The sequence below is a fragment of the Pseudophryne corroboree genome, chromosome 5, assembly GCF_028390025.1.
Source record: "Pseudophryne corroboree isolate aPseCor3 chromosome 5, aPseCor3.hap2, whole genome shotgun sequence".
Taxonomy (NCBI): domain Eukaryota; kingdom Metazoa; phylum Chordata; class Amphibia; order Anura; family Myobatrachidae; genus Pseudophryne; species Pseudophryne corroboree.
Genome location: NC_086448.1, coordinates 633,324,763 through 633,344,875, shown reverse-complemented (window position 1 = coordinate 633,344,875; position 20,113 = coordinate 633,324,763). Strand labels below are relative to the sequence as shown.

The following is a 20,113-nucleotide window of genomic DNA, read 5'->3' as shown; positions in this document are numbered from 1 at the left end:
CATTGTTAAAGACTACAAATCCTATATGGAGAGACTTTTCTAGTGTATATAGTGTTCCTTCATGTTACACCGCTCGTCTGTCTGTATGCTTCACAGACAACACTAGAACTTGAAGATGAGGCTAACAAGGTGTGTACCATCCTAATCAGCATTAGATATACTGTACTCCACACACTCTTTGGTAATAGTCTTTCGGTTATTCTGGTATAACTCCAATTCAAATATTCTATAGCTAAAAATTATAGCTCAAAATATCTAGGATAAATGAGTCACTGTAGAATCTTATTTTAATGTCCCTAGTCAGAATGTTAAATCTAGATAAATCATTCCTCCCAAGAGGGAGGTAGGAAGAGGTATACACCCCCCCCCCTCCCCCTCCCCCCTTCCTCCCAAAGAAGAAAAAAAAGGGCTGCGACCTTGCTTCACGGTGGTGATATAAACAGACTCTAAAGTTTTCATGTAGGTATAATCAAAAACGCTATCAGGCAGAGTCTTGTAAACCTGTCTGCACCTCTTGGTATGGGTTTAACCAGTTGTATGCCTGCTAGTTCTTAACCCTTTGGGGTACTCTCGTAGTATGCTGAAAAATGGCATCGAATACTACGGTTGGTCTTTTGGTTAATAATGTTCCTTTTGTTGTACCCTATAGCTATTCTTTAACATTCATGTTTTTCGACCAACATAGGTTTAGCACATTTACAGTTCAATAAATAAATCCCATAAACAGAACAGCAATTGCTATAACTCTTGATATGTTTGAATGTGTCGCATCCATTATATCTACACTTGTAACATCCTCTAGTCATACTCCGGAATTAAGTGGCTGTCTCTATTCATTGAGATTGTGTTACGTCATTACCCCTAAAATGTTTTTAGATAAAGTTTTAAAATTATGTTTATATAAAAAAAATTGATAAAATCACTGATTAAAAATATACCTCAAACTTAAAAAATATTTCTCATACGTCCTAGAGGATGCTGGGGATGCTTCTAGAACCATGGGGTATAGACGGGATCCGCAGGAGACATGGGCACTTTAAGACTTTAAAAGGGGTGTGAACTGGCTCCTCCCTCTATGCCCCTCCTCCAGACTCCAGTTAGATTCTGTGCCCAGAGAGACTGGTCACACACTGAGGAGCTCTACTGAGTTATTTGGAAAAGACTTTGTTAGGTTTATTATTTTCAGGGAGACCTTCTGGCAACAGGCTCCCTGCATCGTGGGACTGAAGGGAGAGAAGCAGACCTACTTCTGTGAGTTCAAAGGCTCTGCTTCTAAGGCTACTGGACACCATTAGCTCCAGAGGGTCTGATCACTTCGTACGCCTAGCTGCTCGTTCCCGGAGCCGCGCCGTCACCCCCCTTGCAGAGCCAGAAGAAAGAAGCCGGGTGAGTAAAAGAAGAACAGAAGACTTCAGTGATGGCAGAAGACTTTATCTGAGGTACCGCGCAGCGTCCGCGCTGCACGCATTGCTCCCACACACAAGCGGCACTACAAGGGTGCAGGGGGGGGCGCCCTGGGCAGCATGTTTACCTCAGATAGAGACTGGCAAGAGAGATATTAAGCGCCTGGGCACTAAATACAGACCCCCGCCAGTATAAATATATAGAAAATAGCGGGGCTGAAGCGCGCCATTATGGGGGCGTGGCTTAGCCCTCACAGCTCTAACCAGCGCCATTTTCTCCTCACAGAACTGCTGGTCCTTCCAAAACACTGCTGTATAGATCAGTGTGAAAAACGAGGGGGGGCACAGTTGTTTAGTGCAATATAAGATAAAAATAAAAGCACTATATCATGAGCGCGATGTAAATGAGCTGGTAAACTCCTTATGTGTTTCCATGACGGAATGTACTGGGTTCTATCCCTTATAGCCAGTGTAATGTCGGTGGGTGTTTGGTACACGGGCGTCGGCATATCTGAGGCTGAGTGATCTGCCACAAAGGGAATGACTATGTCGGCGCTGTCGACTCCTAATAGTACTTGGTACATGTAAATCAATGTCAACATGTCCGTAGAAATATATATTTCCTGAGAGAAAACTATATGGGAGACACAGACGTGGGGGTTGACCCTGTTGGCACCAACAATATCTGACTGGGTGGATATTGACATGATAATGTGATATCAGAGAATGCTATACCTATATGTATATGTATGTATAGTGAGGTTACATTGGTCTGTGGCACGATCCCAGACTCAATAATATTTATGGTGGGAGTCATATTCATAGAATTGATTTCTCTCAGACCCCTCGGGATAGCAAAAATGTTATTTTGCCCAGTTACTACTCCCTGAGATCGACTCAAATAATGTTTTTTATGTCGACCATAATGTTTCCTGATCAGATCCACAAAATCGGCATTCAGTACCTGTTCATACACATTGGAATGTTTTAACGTCGCTAGGGACCCTTCTGTTCCTGACAAAGGGATATATGTATACGTATTAGATATATATATATATATATATATATATATATATATAGAGAGAGAGAGAGATGTGTGTATAGGTGCATTGGAAGGTATATTTATATATATATATATATATATATATATATTTATGATGAATGCTGAGGTAAAGTTATTCCTTCTCATGGATAGAATAAAGTCAGTCACCCCTGTTCTGCACGGGGCTCTGTCACAAAGGATCGTATGCAGGAATATATGTGATACCTAAGTATGTGTCCGCATGTGCGTTGATTATACTAACATTACATGCGCATGGGGGAGTAGTTGTATGCAGGGTACTCCTGAAGTTGAGTCATGTCTATATCATTACAGCATACTGCCTTGCGACTACAAGGGATATAGGACTCTTGGGTTCGCGGGCCACTTCCATGGCGGTCTCGACTAGGATGACGTTGTGGATTCACCAATGGAATGCTGAGGCTGACTCCAAGAAGTACTGAGGTATCTTCCCTATGAAGGTGAAACCTGGTTTGGGGATGGCTTTGTTAAGTTGATCTCGACAGATACCACTGGTAAGTCTACCTTCTTGAGCTATGTTCCCTCATGACGGTTGGTGACGCATTTTTGTAGGATGCAGTCATTTCGACCGGATAGATACTGTTTTTTCCCCTTCTTTGCAGGTAGAGGAAGGTGAAAAGCTAAGAGGTCAGCAGCCTTTCAAGTTGCAGAAGCAGAAATCATCCTGTTTCTACCACATCCACCGCATGTCGCTGGGTCTATCTTGCGGGAGCCCACACCGGTGGGACCACGTCTAATACTCTTCAGTCAGTCCTGGAATGGACATGGACGAGTGAGTTAAGAATAGAGTCCCAAGGGGGACATACTGGAGTTTCCAGACGGTTCCCTTCACTGATTTTTCAAATAGATCTTACCGAGGGGAGGTAGTATGCGACACCATACAGAAGTTGGGTCAGGATCAGGACATTGTCCTGCTGTCCCGTTCATAAAAAAAAAAAAAAAAGAAGAAGCTGTTTTTCAATCTTTTTCGTGCTTCTGACCCCCAGACAGCTCGGTCAGAGCAACCCCCAAAAAGTCTCTACTTAAGAAGTTGAACTACAAGATGGAGTCTCTCAGGACAGGGATCTCCAATCTGTAAAAGGAGTAAGAGGGTCTAAGTACGGTTTCTTCCGCTTAGGCTTACCTGGGTTTGCTATTCAGGATTGTCATTGCCATTTCACCGGAGTGATGGCAGTATGATGGTTTTCCTTCAATAGTAAAAGCCATTATTATTCTGTACTGGGACGCTCTCCTGACTACGGCGAGATCAAGAAACAAGTGGTGAAAATCGTTGTTTTCTCTCTGACAGTTCTTCAACACAGTGGTTGGTTCCTGAACTTGCCAGACTCACTGTTGATCCCAACGACGCGGATGTCGGAATTGGGAATAAGGTTAGATACAGAACTGTTGAGAGTTTATTTCTTCCAGTGGAAAGAGCTCTGAGGATCCAGAGTCGAATCAGATTTGCAACAGCGTAAATCCATCAATACGTTTCATTGATGAAGTAGATGGGTGCGGCCTACGAGGCCATTCGGTGAGCAGGTTAAATGCCAGAGTGGTTTTAACGGGACCAGTTGGACATGTGGTCCGGGTCTCACCTGCACTTACACCGGAGAATAATCCTATTATCCAGGACCAGAATATCTCTCCTGTGGTGGCTGCACAGTTCTCACCTCCTAGAAGGACGATGGTTCGGAATACAGGAATGGATCCTGGTGTCCATGGATGCAAGTCTCCGAGGCTGGGGAGCAGTCTTTCAGGGGGAAGAATTCCCAGGGAAAACGGTCAAGCCGGGAAGCTTGTCTGCAATAAACATTCTGGAATTGAAAGCTATTTACAACGGCCTTCTGCAAGCGGAACATCGTCTTCGAGATCTGCCCGTCTTATTTCAGTCGGACAACTTAATAGCAGTGGCGTAAGTAAACCGCTAGGGCGGAACGGAGAACAAAGTGGCAATGGCAAAAGCCACAAAAGTTTTCCGCTGGGCGGAAAGGCGTGTAAACGCTCTGTTAGCGGTCTTCATTCCGAGTGTAGACAACTGGAAAGCAGACTTCCTCAGCAGACACGATCTCCATCCAGAAGAGTGGGGTCTTCATCAAGAGGTTTTCACAAAAGTGACAAGTCTTTGGGGAATTCCTCAAATAGACTTAATGGCGTCTCGCTTCAACAAGAATCTGCAGAGATATGGTTACAGGTCAAGGGACCCTCCAGCAATAGCGGTGGACGCCCTGGTGACACCGTGGATGTTTCAGTCGGTATGCGCGTTCCCTTCATTTCCGCTCTTTCCGAGGGTGATAAAGATCATAAGAAGAACAAAGGTTACAGCAAGGACCGTGCGTGTATCAAGACTTACCGCGGCTGCGTTGGGCGGCATGGCGGTTGAACGCCATATCCTAGCCCAAAAGGGTATTCCCAGTGAAGTCATTCCCACACTTCTGCAGGCTAGGAAAGAAGTAACGGCAAAGCATTACCACCGTACTTGGAGGAAATATGTGTCTTGGTGTGAATCCAAGAAGGCTCCTACGGAAGAATTTCAGCTGGGGCGTTTGCTCCATTTTTTGCAAGCAGGTGTGTGGAGGCGGGCCTGAAGTTAGGCTCTATTAAAGTACAAACTTCGGCCTTCTCAATCTTCTTTCAGAAAGAATTGGCCTCCCTTCCAGAAGTTCAGACCTTCGTGAAAGGCGTGCTACACATCCAACCTCCATTTGTGCCCCCTGTGGCACCGTGGGATCTTAATGTGGTATTGCAATTCCTGCAATCTCATTGGTTTGAACCTTTACGTAAGGTTGAGTTAAAATTCCATACTTGGAAAGTAGTCATGTTGTTGGCCTTGGCATCCGCAAGGCGGGTATCTGAGTTGGCGGCTTTGTCTCACAAAAGCCCCTATTTAATCTTCCATGCTGATAGAGCGGAGTTGAGAACTCGTCAGCAATTTCTACCAAAAGTGGTTTCATCATTTCACGTAAACCAGACTATTGTGGTGCCTGTGGCTACTCATGCCTTGGCGGAATCGAAGTCTCTCTATGTGGTCAGAGCTTAGAAAATCTATGTCGCCAGAACGGCGCAGATTAGGAAAACAGAGGCTCTGTTTGTCCTGTGGGCTCCCAACAGGATTGGGGCTCCTGCTTCTAAGCAGACTATTGCGCGCTGGATCTGTAATACGATTCAGCAGGCTCATTCTACGGCAGGATTGCCGTTACCGAAATCGGTAAAAGCCCATTCTACCAGAAAGGTGGGCTCATCCTGGGCGGCTGCCCGAGGGGTCTCGGCATTACAGCTTTGCCGAGCTGCTACTTGGTCGGGTTCGAACACCGTTGCGAAGTTTTACAAGTTTGGTACCCTGGCTGAGGAGGACCTCTTGTTTGGTCAATCGGTGCTGCAGAGTCATCCGAACTCTCCCGCCCGTTCTAGAGCTTTGGTATAAACCCCATGGTTCTTGAAGCATCCCCAGCATCCTCTAGGACATATGAGAATATAGGATTTTAATACCTACCGGTAAATCCTTTTCTCTTAGTCCGTAGAGGATGCTGGACGCCCGTCCCAGTGCGTACTGTATCTGCAGTTATTGGATATGGTTGCACACATGGTGTGTTGTGTTTAAGTAAGGCTGTTGCTGACGATATTCAGGCCATAGCATGCGTTATGCTGTTGCTGGTTGTGTTTACACACACAGGTTGTGTTACGTTTTATGTCAGCGTATTGCTGCATATTCTTCATGCCGTCGGCTGGTGTTCTATTGAATGCCACGTTCTGCGGCATACTGGAGGTGTGAGCTGGTAAAATGCTCATTGTGCTTTATCAATAAATTATTTCCTCGAAATGTCCATCTCCCTGGGCACAGTTCCTATAACTGGAGTCTGAAGGAGGGGCATAGAGGGAGGAGCCAGTTCACACCCCTTTTAAAGTCTTAAAGTGCCCATGTCTCCTGTGGATCCCGTCTATACCCCATGGTTCTTGAAACATCCCCAGCATCCTCTACGGACTAAGAGAAAAGGATTTACCGGTAGGTATTAAAATCCTATTTTTTTTTTCTATAAACTAGTAACCACTATGACAAATGTATATACAGTGATCAGTCATAACATTAAAACCACCTGCCTAATATTGTGTAAGTCTCCATAACTCTAAGTTTTGGGTCTCCATAACTCTGACCCGTTGAGGCATGGACTCCACAAGACCTCTGAAGGTGTCCTCTGGTATCTGGCACCAAGACTTTAGCTGCAGATGTTTTAAGTCCTGTAAGTTGCAAGGTGTTACCTCCATGGCTGGACTTGTTTTTCCAGCTCATCCCACAGATGCTCAGTCGGATTGAGATCTGGTTAATTTGGAGGTCAAATGAACACCTTCGAGTCTTTGTCATATTCCTCAAACGCACACGCTGCACCCATTTTCTAAATACTCACCCCTCCGGAGTCCAGCGCCGACGTCTACGGTGGTATTAAAACTCAGTGAAAATGGCCCAGCGGGCATTTTCATGGAGTTCTGCGCATGCGCAGTAGAGAAATGTCAGTGAAAATGGCCGCCGCGCCATTTTCCCGGAGGTCTGCTCATGCGCAGTAGAGTCTGAGTGCTCTAGTGCTCAGACTCTCAGCGCTGCCGGCAGAGAGGAGGGGGCCCGAACGGAGGAGGCTGCACCCGAGCCTCCTCCTCTCTTAAGGCGCCCCTGCTCAAACTATTCTTGCACACATTTTGTGTGGTGGGGCGCATTATCCTACTGAGAGAGACCACTGCCATTAGGGAATACCATTGCCATGAAGGGGTGTACTTGGTCTGCAACAATGTTTGGGTAGGCGGTACATGTGTAACACCCACATGAATACCAATATCCCAGGTTTTACCAGCAGAACATTAGCCAAATCATCACACTGCCTCTTCCCGGCTTGCCATCTTCCCATAGCGCATCCTGGTGCTATCTCTCACCCAGATTAACCCGAAAAAGAAAGAAAACGTGATTTATCAGAAGAGGCCATCTTCTGTTGCTCCGTGGTCCAATTCTGATGCTCGCATGTCCATTATAGACGCTTTCGGTGGTGGACAAGGGTCAGCATGGGCACTCTGATTGGTTTGTGGCTACACAGTCCCATACAGAGCAAGCTGTGATGTACTGTGTGTTCTGGCACACTTTCTATTACAGCCAGCATTAACTTTTTTTACTACAGTGCAGTAGCTCTTTTGTAGGATAGGACTAGACAGGCTAGCCTTCACTTCCCACACACATCAGTTAACCTTGGGCACCCATGACCTTGTCGCCGGTCCACCGATTGTGCTTCCTTGGTCCACTTTTAATAGGTACTAACCAGTGCATATTTGTCAAAGTCACTTAGATCATTATGGCCATTGTGTCAGCTTCTAACACATTAACGAAAAAAAATGAGTGATCACTTCTTACTATATTCCACCCCTAGACAGCTGCCATTGTGACGAGATAATCAATGCTATTCACTACCTTGTGGTATAAATGTTATGGCTGATCAGTATACAGTTCATATTTCTGGACACTGGCATTTTAACTTCAACTGTAGCTACATCTCAAAATAATTTCATGTACAGTAGTACATTTATCATTATAGGAGGTACAGGTACTGTATGTTCCAAAAATACCTAATAATCTAAATTGTATCTGGTACATTGTGTAGATCAATCTAATCATGAGAAGTTTCATTAGAAAATATTCACATTCTGGTGGTTATGTTTTGTTTTTATCGGTTATTGTTCTGTTTCACCAGGATGTTACAGAGTATTCCAGAAGTCTCAAAAGTCAAGTTTGCTAAGGTAATTGATCTGCCTTTTTGTAAATGAAATGTATTGTATGACAACAAATATTTAGACACACGGCCAGAATTGTTCAGACTCTCTAATGGTGACGTTTCCATGCTTATGGGCACATCTGCTGACCTTCACTCCTTTTTTTAATTTATTCCTAATTGTGAGCACTCATTTGAATGAAGTAAAACAATTACAGAGCCAAAGAGAAAACAAAATATGTGAACTGTTTTACACAGGAATGAATATAGAAAGTTAATCAAACCTTGGTAACATGTATACCTACATAAATACAATGAAAGGAGAGATGAGGAAGAGGAAGAAGGATAAGAGCAAAAAAGTGAATGAACTGACACTGCAATAGAGAAATGCAGTATGGGAGGGAGGTCCCAAATGTGATGAAGAAAGAGAAAGAAAAGGAGTGAGAAGCAAAATCTGAAAGTGGGACATACAATAACATAGCGCATAGGTCATATGGGGTTGCTGGGTGTGGAAGCAAAGACTTGTGGGAGATGGTATGGGGGTTCAGGGGAGAGCCAAGGGGCCCAATCCTGGTCAAACCTGACCTCTTTCATGTAGGTAATAGGTGATATTTTCCATAGTCGCAGTATGCCATATTTGTGCTTTCAAGGCAGAGAAGGATGGTGGAGGAAGATGCATCCAATTTCTTGCGACAAGTCTTTTAGCAGCGACTAGAAGGTGGGATGCCAATTTTATGGAGAGTTTGCTGAGGTCTTTGGGGGAGGGGGGTAGAAAAGATAAAAATCCATTGAACCTTTGGTATTATATACTCAATTAGGCTATTCAGGCGTTTATGGACTACTTTCCAGTAAGGGGCCAGTATGGCGCAACTCCACCAGATAGGAACTAGGTTACCCCGGGTGTCCACTGTTTCTCCAGCAGATGGGTGAGGCAGAGGAGATCATCCGGAAAAGCTTCTCTAGTGTGTATTGTCAGCTGTAGTATGGTTTTTAAGATTTTTCTTCAAGATGAGTGGAATGGAGCATTTGGCTTATCTCATGTCTTCCCATGCTTCCTCGTTGGACAAGGGACCAAGGCCTGTTCCATGATAATTTGCAGTGTCAAGGAAGATACCATAGACTTACAAAGATATCATACCTTTGGCCATAGGTTGGCATTTACAAAGGTGTTCAAAAGAAGTGATGTCACAAAGAAGTGTACTCTGAGGTAGGGAGCTTAAAAAGTCCATTGGCCTTTTTTTACTCTGTTCTCTCTGGGTTAAGTTACTATATCTCCACCCTCTGGTAATAAAAAGTTTACAAAACAGACTTAAAAATGCACAATAAATGGGAATAAAAAAAAAACGAATGATCACCTTACTTTAAGTACGTCATTAAGTAGGCCTCCTGGCAGCTGACTAGGTAGCTGGTCCAGACTTCCCAGGTGAATCTGGGCTGCAGAGAATTGATGATTTTCCAAACATAACATGCATTTTTCTCTATCGTCCTAAGTGGATGCTGGGGTTCCTGAAAGGACCATGGGGAATAGCGGCTCCGCAGGAGACAGGGCACAAAAAAGTAAAGCTTTACTAGGTCAGGTGGTGTGCACTGGCTCCTCCCCCTATGACCCTCCTCCAGACTCCAGTTAGATTTTGTGCCCGAACGAGAAGGGTGCAATCTAGGTGGCTCTCCTAAAGAGCTGCTTAGAGAAAGTTTAGTTTAGGTTTTTTTCTTTACAGTGAGTCCTGCTGGCAACAGGATCACTGCAACGTGGGACTTAGGGGGAAAGTAGTAAACTCACCTGCATGCAGAGTGGATTTGCTGCTTGGCTACTGGACACCATTAGCTCCAGAGGGATCGAACACAGGCCCAGCCGTGGAGTCCGGTCCCGGAGCCGCGCCGCCGACCCCCTTGCAGATGCTGAAGCGTGAAGAGGTCCGGAAACCGGCGGCTGAAGACTCCTCAGTCTTCATAAGGTAGCGCACAGCACTGCAGCTGTGCGCCATTTTCCTCTCAGCACACTTCACTGGGCAGTCACTGAGGGTGCAGAGCGCTGGGGGGGGGCGCTCTGAGAGGCAAATATAAACCTTATACAAGGCTAAAAATACCTCACATATAGCCCATAGGGGCTATATGGAGATATTTAACCCCTGCCTGACTGGAAAAATAGCGGGAGAAGAACCCGCCGAAAAAGGGGCGGGGCCTATCTCCTCAGCACACGGCGCCATTTTCTGTCACAGCTCCGCTGGTCAGAACGGCTCCCAGGTCTCTCCCCTGCACTGCACTACAGAAACAGGGTAAAACAGAGAGGGGGGGCACATTAATGGCTATATATATATATATTAAAGCAGCTATAAGGGAGCACTTAATATAAGGATATCCCTTGTATATATAGCGCTTTGTGGTGTGTGCTGGCAGACTCTCCCTCTGTCTCCCCAAAAGGGCTAGTGGGTCCTGTCTTCATTAGAGCATTCCCTGTGAGTTTGCGGTGTGTGTCGGTACGTGGTGTCGACATGTATGAGGACGATATTGGTGTGGAGGCGGAGCAATTGCCAAATATGCAGATGTCACCCCCCAGGGGGTCGACACCAGAATGGATGCCTTTATTTGTGGAATTACGTGATGGTTTATCTTCCCTTAAACAGTCAGTTGAGGACATGAGGCGGCCGGACAATCAATTAATGCCTGTCCAGGCGCCTCAAACACCGTCAGGGGCTGTAAAACGCCCTTTGCCTCAGTCGGTCGACACAGACCCAGACACGGGCACTGATTCCAGTGACGACGGTAGAAATTCAAACGTATTTTCCAGTAGGGCCACACGTTATATGATTTTGGCAATGAAGGAGACGTTACATTTAGCTGATACTACAGATACCGTAAAACAGGGTATTATGTATGGTGTGAAAAAACTACAAACAGTTTTTCCTGAATCAGAAGAATTAAATGACGTGTGTGATGAAGCGTGGGTTGCTCCTGATAAAAAGTTGATAATTTCAAAAAAGTTATTGGCATTATACCCTTTCCCGCCAGAGGTTAGGGCGCGCTGGGAAACACCCCCTAAGGTGGACAAGGCGCTCACACGCTTATCCAAACAAGTGGCGTTACCCTCTCCTGAGACGGCCGCACTTAAGGATCCATCAGATAGAAAGATGGAAGTTATTCAAAAGAATATATACACACATGCAGGTGTTATACTACGACCAGCTATAGCAACTGCCTGGATGTGCAGTGCTGGAGTAGTTTGGTCAGAATCCCTGATTGAAAATATTGATACCCTAGATAGGGACAATGTTTTACTGTCGTTAGAACAAATAAAGGATGCATTTATCTATATGCGTGATGCACAGAGGGATATTTGCACACTGGCATCTCGGGTGAGTGCTATGTCCATTTCAGCCAGAAGAGCCTTATGGACACGACAGTGGACAGGCGATGCGGATTCAAAACGTCACATGGAGGTTTTGCCGTATAAAGGGGAGGAGTTATTTGGAGTTGGTCTATCAGACTTGGTGGCCACGGCTACTGCCGGGAAATCCACTTTTTTACCTCAAGTCACTCCCCAACAGAGAAAGGCACCGACCTTTCAACCGCAGCCTTTTCGCTCCTACAAAAATAAGAGAGCAAAGGGCTTGTCGTACCTGCCACGAGGCAGAGGAAGAGGGAAGAGACACCAACAGGCAGCTCCTTCCCAGGAACAGAAGCCCTCCCCGGCTCCTGCAAAAACCTCAGCATGACGCTGGGGCCTCTCAAGCGGACTCGGGGACAGTGGGGGGCCGTCTCAAAAATTACAGCGCGCAGTGGGCTCACTCGCAGGTAGACCCCTGGATCCTGCAGATAATATCTCAGGGGTACAGGTTGGAATTAGAGACGGATCCTCCTCATCGTTTCCTGAAGTCTGCCTTACCAACCGTCTCTTCCGAAAGGGAGAGGGTGTTGGAAGCCATTCACAAGCTGTACGCTCAGCAGGTGATAGTCAAAGTACCCCTATTACAACAAGGAAAGGGGTATTATTCCACTCTATTTGTGGTACCGAAGCCGGATGGCTCGGTAAGGCCTATTCTAAATCTGAAGTCCTTGAACCTCTACATAAAAAAGTTCAAGTTCAAGATGGAGTCACTCAGAGCAGTGATAGCGAACCTGGAAGAAGGGGACTTTATGGTATCCTTGGACATCAAGGATGCGTATCTACACGTTCCGATTTACCCCGCACACCAGGGGTACCTCAGGTTCATTGTTCAAAACTGTCACTATCAGTTTCAGACGCTGCCGTTCGGATTGTCCACGGCGCCTCGGGTCTTTACCAAGGTAATGGCCGAGATGATGATTCTTCTTCGAAGAAAAGGCGTATTAGTTATCCCATACTTGGACGATCTCCTAATAAGGGCAAGGTCCAGAGAACAGCTGGAGACAGCTTTAGCACTATCTCAAGAGGTGCTAAGACAACACGGGTGGATTCTGAATATTCCAAAATCCCATTTAATCCCGACAACTCGTCTGCTGTTCCTAGGAATGATTCTGGACACGGTTCAGAAAAAGGTTTTCCTTCCAGAGGAAAAAGCCAAGGAGTTATCCGATCTGGTCAGGAACCTCCTAAAACCAGGAAAAGTGTCAGTACATCAATGCACAAGAGTCCTGGGAAAAATGGTGGCTTCTTACGAAGCAATTCCATTCGGCAGATTCCATGCAAGAATATTCCAAAGGGATCTGTTGGACAAATGGTCAGGGTCGCATCTGCAGATGCACCTGCGAATAACCCTGTCACCAAAGACAAGGGTGTCACTTCTGTGGTGGTTGCAGAAGGCTCACCTATTAGAAGGCCGCAGATTCGGCATTCAGGATTGGATCCTGGTGACCACGGACGCCAGCCTGAGAGGCTGGGGAGCAGTCACACAAGGAAGAAACTTCCAGGGAGTATGGACGAGTCTGGAAAAGTCTCTTCACATAAACATTCTGGAACTAAGAGCAATCTACAATGCTCTAAGCCAGGCGGAACTTCTCCTGCAAGGAAAGCCGGTGTTGATTCAGTCGGACAACATCACGGCGGTCGCCCATGTAAACAGGCAGGGCGGCACAAGAAGCAGGAGTGCAATGGCAGAAGCTGCCAAGATTCTTCGCTGGGCGGAGAATCACGTGATAGCACTGTCAGCAGTGTTCATCCCGGGCGTGGACAACTGGGAAGCAGACTTCCTCAGCAGACACGATCTTCATCCGGGAGAGTGGGGTCTACATCCAGAAGTCTTCAACATGTTAATAGACCGTTGGGAAAGACCAATTGTAGACATGATGGCGTCTCGCCTCAACAAGAAACTGGACAAATATTGCGCCAGGTCAAGAGATCCACAGGCAATAGCTGTGGACGCACTGGTAACTCCTTGGGTGTACCAGTCAGTGTATGTGTTTCCTCCTCTGCCGCTCATACCAAAGGTATTGAAGATCATACGGCAAAGAAGAGTAAGAACAATACTAGTGGTTCCGGATTGGCCGAGAAGGACTTGGTATCCGGAACTTCAAGAGATGCTCACGGACGAACCGTGGCCTCTACCTCTGAGAAGGGACCTGCTACAGCAGGGTCCCTGTCTTTTTCAAGACTTACCGCGGCTGCGTTTGACGGCATGGCGGTTGAACGCCAGATCCTAAAAGGGAAAGGCATTCCAGAAGAAGTCATTCCTACCTTGATTAAGGCACGGAAGGAAGTCACCGTGAAACATTATCACCGCATTTGGCGAAAATATGTAGCGTGGTGCGAGGATCGGAGGGTTCCGACGGAGGAATTCCAACTGGGTCGTTTCCTACATTTCCTGCAATCAGGATTATCTATGGGTCTCAAATTGGGATCCATTAAGGTTCAAATTTCGGCCCTGTCAATATTCTTCCAAAAAGAATTGGCCTCTGTCCCTGAGGTCCAGACTTTTGTCAAGGGAGTACTGCATATACAGCCTCCTGTGGTGCCTCCGGTGGCACCGTGGGATCTAAATGTAGTTTTAGATTTCCTCAAATCCCATTGGTTTGAACCATTGAAAAAGGTGGATTTGAAATATCTCACATTGAAAGTGACTATGTTACTAGCCCTGGCCTCTGCCAGGAGAGTATCTGAATTGGCGGCTTTATCTTATAAAAGTCCTTATCTAATCTTCCATTCGGATAGGGCAGAACTGCGGACTCGTCCGCATTTTCTCCCTAAAGTGGTATCAGCATTTCATCTGAACCAACCTATTGTGGTGCCTGCGGCCACTAGCGACTTGGAGGACTCCAAGTTGTTGGACGTTGTCAGAGCCTTAAAAATATACATTGCAAGGACGGCTGGAGTCAGAAAATCTGACTCGCTGTTTATATTGTATGCACCCAACAAGTTGGGCGCACCTGCTTCTAAGCAGTCGATTGCTCGTTGGATTTGTAACACAATTCAACTTGCACATTCTGTGGCAGGCCTGCCACAGCCTAAAACTGTAAAAGCCCACTCCACAAGGAAGGTGGGCTCATCTTGGGCGGCTGCCCGAGGGGTCTCGGCATTACAACTCTGCCGAGCAGCTACGTGGTCGGGGGAGAACACGTTTGTAAAATTTTACAAATTTGATACCCTGGCAAAGGAGGACCTGGAGTTCTCTCATTCGGTGCTGCAGAGTCATCCGCACTCTCCCGCCCGTTTGGGAGCTTTGGTATAATCCCCATGGTCCTTTCAGGAACCCCAGCATCCACTTAGGACGATAGAGAAAATAAGAATTTACTTACCGATAATTCTATTTCTCGGAGTCCGTAGTGGATGCTGGGCGCCCATCCCAAGTGCGGATTATCTGCAATACTTGTACATAGTTATTGTTAACTAATTCGGGTTATTGTTAAGGAGCCATCTTTAAGAGGCCCTTTCTGTTGTCATACTGTTAACTGGGTTTAGATCACAAGTTGTACGGTGTGATTGGTGTGGCTGGTATGAGTCTTACCCGGGATTCAAAATGCCTCCCTTATTGTGTATGCTCGTCCGGGCACAGTACCTAACTGGAGTCTGGAGGAGGGTCATAGGGGGAGGAGCCAGTGCACACCACCTGACCTAGTAAAGCTTTACTTTTTTGTGCCCTGTCTCCTGCGGAGCCGCTATTCCCCATGGTCCTTTCAGGAACCCCAGCATCCACTACGGACTCCGAGAAATAGAATTATCGGTAAGTAAATTCTTATTTTTTAAAACTACTTTATCTCCAGTGCCCTTTTAAGGAAGACACCATACAGAAAGGAAGTGCATTCCATACAAGGCCAAGATTAGCTCACACCTGTCCCCTCCCCTGCTCCTATAAAGTTGTCAGTCTAGTAACATTGCTTTGTCTTTACTGTTCATCTTTAATGTAAATAGCTAGCAAAGCACACCCTGCACCCATTTTTTAAATACTCTCCTCTTCGCCGGCTACAGCATCTCTAAACACCTTTTCTCTAACGTCCTAAGTGGATGCTGGGGACTCCGTGAGGACCATGGGGAATAGCGGCTCCGCAGGAGACTGGGCACAAAAGTAAAGCTTTAGAACTACCTGGTGTGCACTGGCTCCTCCCCCCATGACCCTCCTCCAAGCCTCAGTTAGATTTTTGTGCCCGAACGAGAAGGGTGCACACTAGGTGGCTCTCCTGAGCTGCTTAGTGAAAAAGTTTAGTTTTAGTTTTTTTATTTTCAGTGAGACCTGCTGGCAACAGGCTCACTGCATCGAAAGTCAGGGAGTTATCCGAGCTAGTCGGGAACCTCCTATAACCGAGCCAAGTCTCAGTACATCAATGAGATGGTTCTGGGAAAAATGGTGGCTTCCTATGAAGCAATCCCATGCGGCAGATTCCACGCAAGAACTTTCCAGTGGGACCTGCTGGACAAATGGTCTGGGTCGCATCTTCAGATGCATCAGCGGATAACCCTGTCACCAAGCACAAGGGTGTCTCTCCTGTGGTGGTTGCAGAGTGCTCATCTTCTAGAGGGCCGCACATTCAGGACTGGGTCCTGGTGACCACGGATGCCAGCCTGCGAGGCTGGGGAGCAGTCACACAGGGAAGGAATTTCCAGAGCTTATGGTCAAGCCTGGAGACATCACTTCACATAAATATCCTGAAGCTAAGGGCCATTTACAATGCTCTAAGCTCAGCAAGACCTCTGCTTCAAGGTCACCCGGAGTTGATCCATTCGGACAACATCACGACAGTCACCCACGTAAACAGACAGGGTGACACAAGAAGCAGAAGGGCAATGACAGAAGCTGCAAGGATTCTTCGCTGGGCGGAAAATCATGTGATAGCACTGTCAGCAGTATTCATTCCGGGAGTGGACAACTGGGAAGCAGACTTCCTCAGCAGACACGACCTCCACCCGGGAGAGTGGGGACTTCACCCAGAAGTCTTCCACATGTTTATAAAACTCGACAAGTATTGCGCCAGGTCAAGGGACCCTCAGGCAATAGCTGTAGACGCTCTGGTAACACAGTGGGTGTACCAGTCAGTGTATGTGTTCCCTCCTCTGCCTCTCATAACCAAGGTACTGAGAATTATAAGATGGAGAGGAGTAAGCACTATATTCGTGGCTCCGGATGGGACAAGAAGGACTTGGTAACCGGAACTTCAAGAGATGCTCACGGAGGATCCGTGGCCTCTACCTCTAAGAAGGGACCTGCTCCAGCAAGGACCCTGTCTGTTCCAAGAGTTACCGCGGCTGCGTTTAACGGCAGGGCGGTTGAACGCCGGATCCTGAAGGAAAAAGGCATTCCGGATGAAGTCATCCCTATCCTGATCAAAGCCAGGAAAGATATAACCGCAAAACATTATCACCGCATTTGGCGAAAATATGTTGCGTGGTGCGAGGCCAGTAAGGCCCCGACGGAGGAATTTTCAACTAGGTCGATTCCTACATTTCCTGCAAACAGGAGTGTCTATGGGCCTGAAATGGGGGTCCATTAAGGTTCAAATTTCGGCCCTGTCAATTTTCTTCCAAATAGAACTAGCTTCAGTCCCTGAAGTTCAGACGTTTGTGAAAGGGGTACTGTATATACAGCCTCCTTTTGTGCCTCCAGTGGCACCTTGGGATCTAAATGTAGTTTTTGGGTTCCAAAAGTCACATTGGTTTGAACCACTTAAATATGTGGAGTTAAAATATCTCACATGGAAAGTGGTCATGCTGTTGGCCCTGGCCTGGGCCAGGTGCGTGTCAGAATTGGCGGCTTTATCCTGTAAAAGCCCTCATCTGATTTTCCATTCGGACAGGGCGGAATTGAGGACTTGTCCTCAGTTTCTCCCTAAGGTGGTTTTCAGCGTTTCACCTGAATCAACCTATTGTGGTGCCTGCGGCTACTAGGGACTTGGAGGACTCCAAGTTGCTAGACGTTGTCAGAGCCCTGGAAATATAGGTTTCCAGGACGGCTGGAGTCAGAAAATCTGACTCGTTGTTTATTCTGTATGCACCCAACAAGCTGGGTGCTCCTGCTTCTAAGCAGACTATTGCTCGTTGGATTTGTAGTACAATTCAGCTTGCACATTCTGTGGCAGGCCTGCCACAGCCAAAATCTGTAAAAGCCCATTCCACAAGGAAGGTGGGCTCATCTTGGGCGGCTGCCCGAGGGGTCTCGGCTTTACAACTTTGCCGAGCAGCTAATTGGTCAGGAGCAAATACGTTTGTAAAATTCTACAAATTTGATACCCTGGCTGAGGAGGACCTGGAGTTCTCTCATTTGGTGCTGCAGAGTCATCCGCACTCTCCCGCCCGTTTGGGAGCTTTGGTATAATCCCCATGGTCCTTACGGAGTCCCCAGCATCCACTTAGGACGTTAGAGAAAATAAGAATTTACTTACCGATAATTCTATTTCTCGTAGTCCGTAGTGGATGCTGGGCGCCCATCCCAAGTGCGGATTGTCTGCAATACTGGTACATAGTTATTGTTACCAAAAAAATCGGGTTATTGCTGTAGTGAGCCATCTTTTCTAGAGGCTCCTCTGTTATCATGCTGTTAACTGGGTTTAGATCACAAGTTATATGGTGTGATTGGTGTGGCTGGTATGAGTCTTACCCGGGATTCAAAATCCTTCCTTATTGTGTACGCTCGTCCGGGCACAGTATCCTAACTGAGGCTTGGAGGAGGGTCATGGGGGGAGGAGCCAGTGCACACCAGGTAGTTCTAAAGCTTTACTTTTGTGCCCAGTCTCCTGCGGAGCCGCTATTCCCCATGGTCCTTACGGAGTCCCCAGCATCCACTACGGACTACGAGAAATAGAATTATCGGTAAGTAAATTCTTATTTTTCCCGTAGATCTGCGCATGCGCACTAGACTCTGGAACAGCGCTAGGGTCCCCTAGGGACTCTAGTGCCAGAGTCTACAGCGCTGCCGGATAGAGATGAGGTGGGCCCAGATGGAGTCTGCACACGGGCCTCCTCCTCTCTAGAAGCGCCCCTGGGGGCAATGGTTTAATAAATGACACCCACAATCGAATGTCTCTGTCATACAAGAGGAAAACTGCTGTCCTGCAGCAATTTGTTCATTTTGAGATATAGGCCCTCATTCCGAGTTGTCCGCTCGCTAGCTGCTTTTAGCAGCATTGCACACGCTAGGCCGCCGCCCTCTGGGAGTGTATCTTAGCTTAGCAGAATTGCGACCGAAAGATTAGCAGAACTGCTACTAAATAATTTGCAGCAGTTTCTGAGTAGCTCCAGACTTACTCCTAGATTGCAATCAGCTCAGTCCGTTTAGTTCCTGATTTGACGTCACAAACACGCCCTGCGCTCGGCCAGCCACTCCCCCGTTTCTGCAGCCACTCCTGCGTTTTTACCTGGCACGCCTGCGTTTTTTAGCACACTCCTTGAAAACGGCCAGTTTCCGCCCAGAAACACCCACTTCCTGTCAATCACACTACGATCCCTCTAGCGATGAAGAAATGTTGGTCGGCCTTGTGTAAATCTGCTAAGTTTTGTGCAAAAGTACTTGCGCATTTTCCACCTAATTGCTCCGTTGCAAAAAACGGCAACGAGCGAACAACTCGGAATGAGGGCCATAATTAGTCTTTTAATTCTTCCAGACTTCTAAAACACGTTATCTAGAGGATCCTTTATAGCCATTCATACCTTAATTATAACCCTTGCTTTGTCTGCACACTATTTGTTCTCAGTTAGCTTAACAATGATATATTTACATTTTGTTATTGTATATACAGTATTACATTGAAATGGGCCTTGCTCACATTGTCCTACAAGTCTTCGTCCTAAGCCCTTTGCTATTTTCTTTAACCCTTCCTACCTCTAATTTGATTACGCCAATCTGTACCTCTCCGCTCTTTGTCTACCAGCTGTGTCTTTTCTATAGCATCATGAATGTCACAGTACAATATCAAACTCAGTGGGGTAAATGTAATAGGGTGTGAGAAGCCAGTGCAGGAGTTTGCGCGAGAATGCCCATATTTTTGAAGTTGCAATCATTTACGAGCCTTGTAAATGATTGCTGCTTTAAAAATATGGGCATTCTCACACAAACTCCCGCACCTCTGGCTTCTCACACCCTATTGCATTTACCCCATTATGTCTAAATTGGCATTTGTCTAGTTCATCCTTCTTTAATCTCTGATTCCCAAACAGGGCCTAACTAGGTGTGTGCTAGTGGTACCTGGCACACAGCGCAGATATGCTGTAGGCGCAGGACCATCAGCAACACCTGTCTGGCCGCTCTGCCGCACTGTGGCGTCCTGGCCGCGTCTCCCCATCACCAGCTGGCCCCCAGTTGTATTGCCCGGCTACCTCTCACATAGGTAGCTGGGCAGCGCTGCAGCTCCCCCTCTGACCCCCACCACTGTGTGCTGGGAGAGATGACGTCTCTCCCAGCCCATCCACAATGCCCTGCGCTGCGAAGAGCGCGGCTAAGGGCAGGAAGACAAAAGAGGAGAGGCGCATTTATCATGCCGGCTCATCACAGATGGTGAGTATAACACAC

At 46.8% G+C, this 20,113-nt stretch overlaps 1 protein-coding gene across 2 annotated transcripts in view; it reads left to right on the top strand.

Annotated features, from left to right (window-relative positions):
• Nucleotides 1–20,113, top strand: part of TMEM241 (transmembrane protein 241) — a 381,772-nt gene that overhangs the window by 187,188 nt on the left and 174,471 nt on the right. For both annotated transcript variants that reach the window (XM_063923592.1, XM_063923591.1), the window contains exon 9: nucleotides 8,190–8,235. In XM_063923592.1, the coding sequence (XP_063779662.1) occupies nucleotides 8,190–8,235 (46 nt within the window). The remainder of the gene's footprint in view (nucleotides 1–8,189; nucleotides 8,236–20,113) is intronic.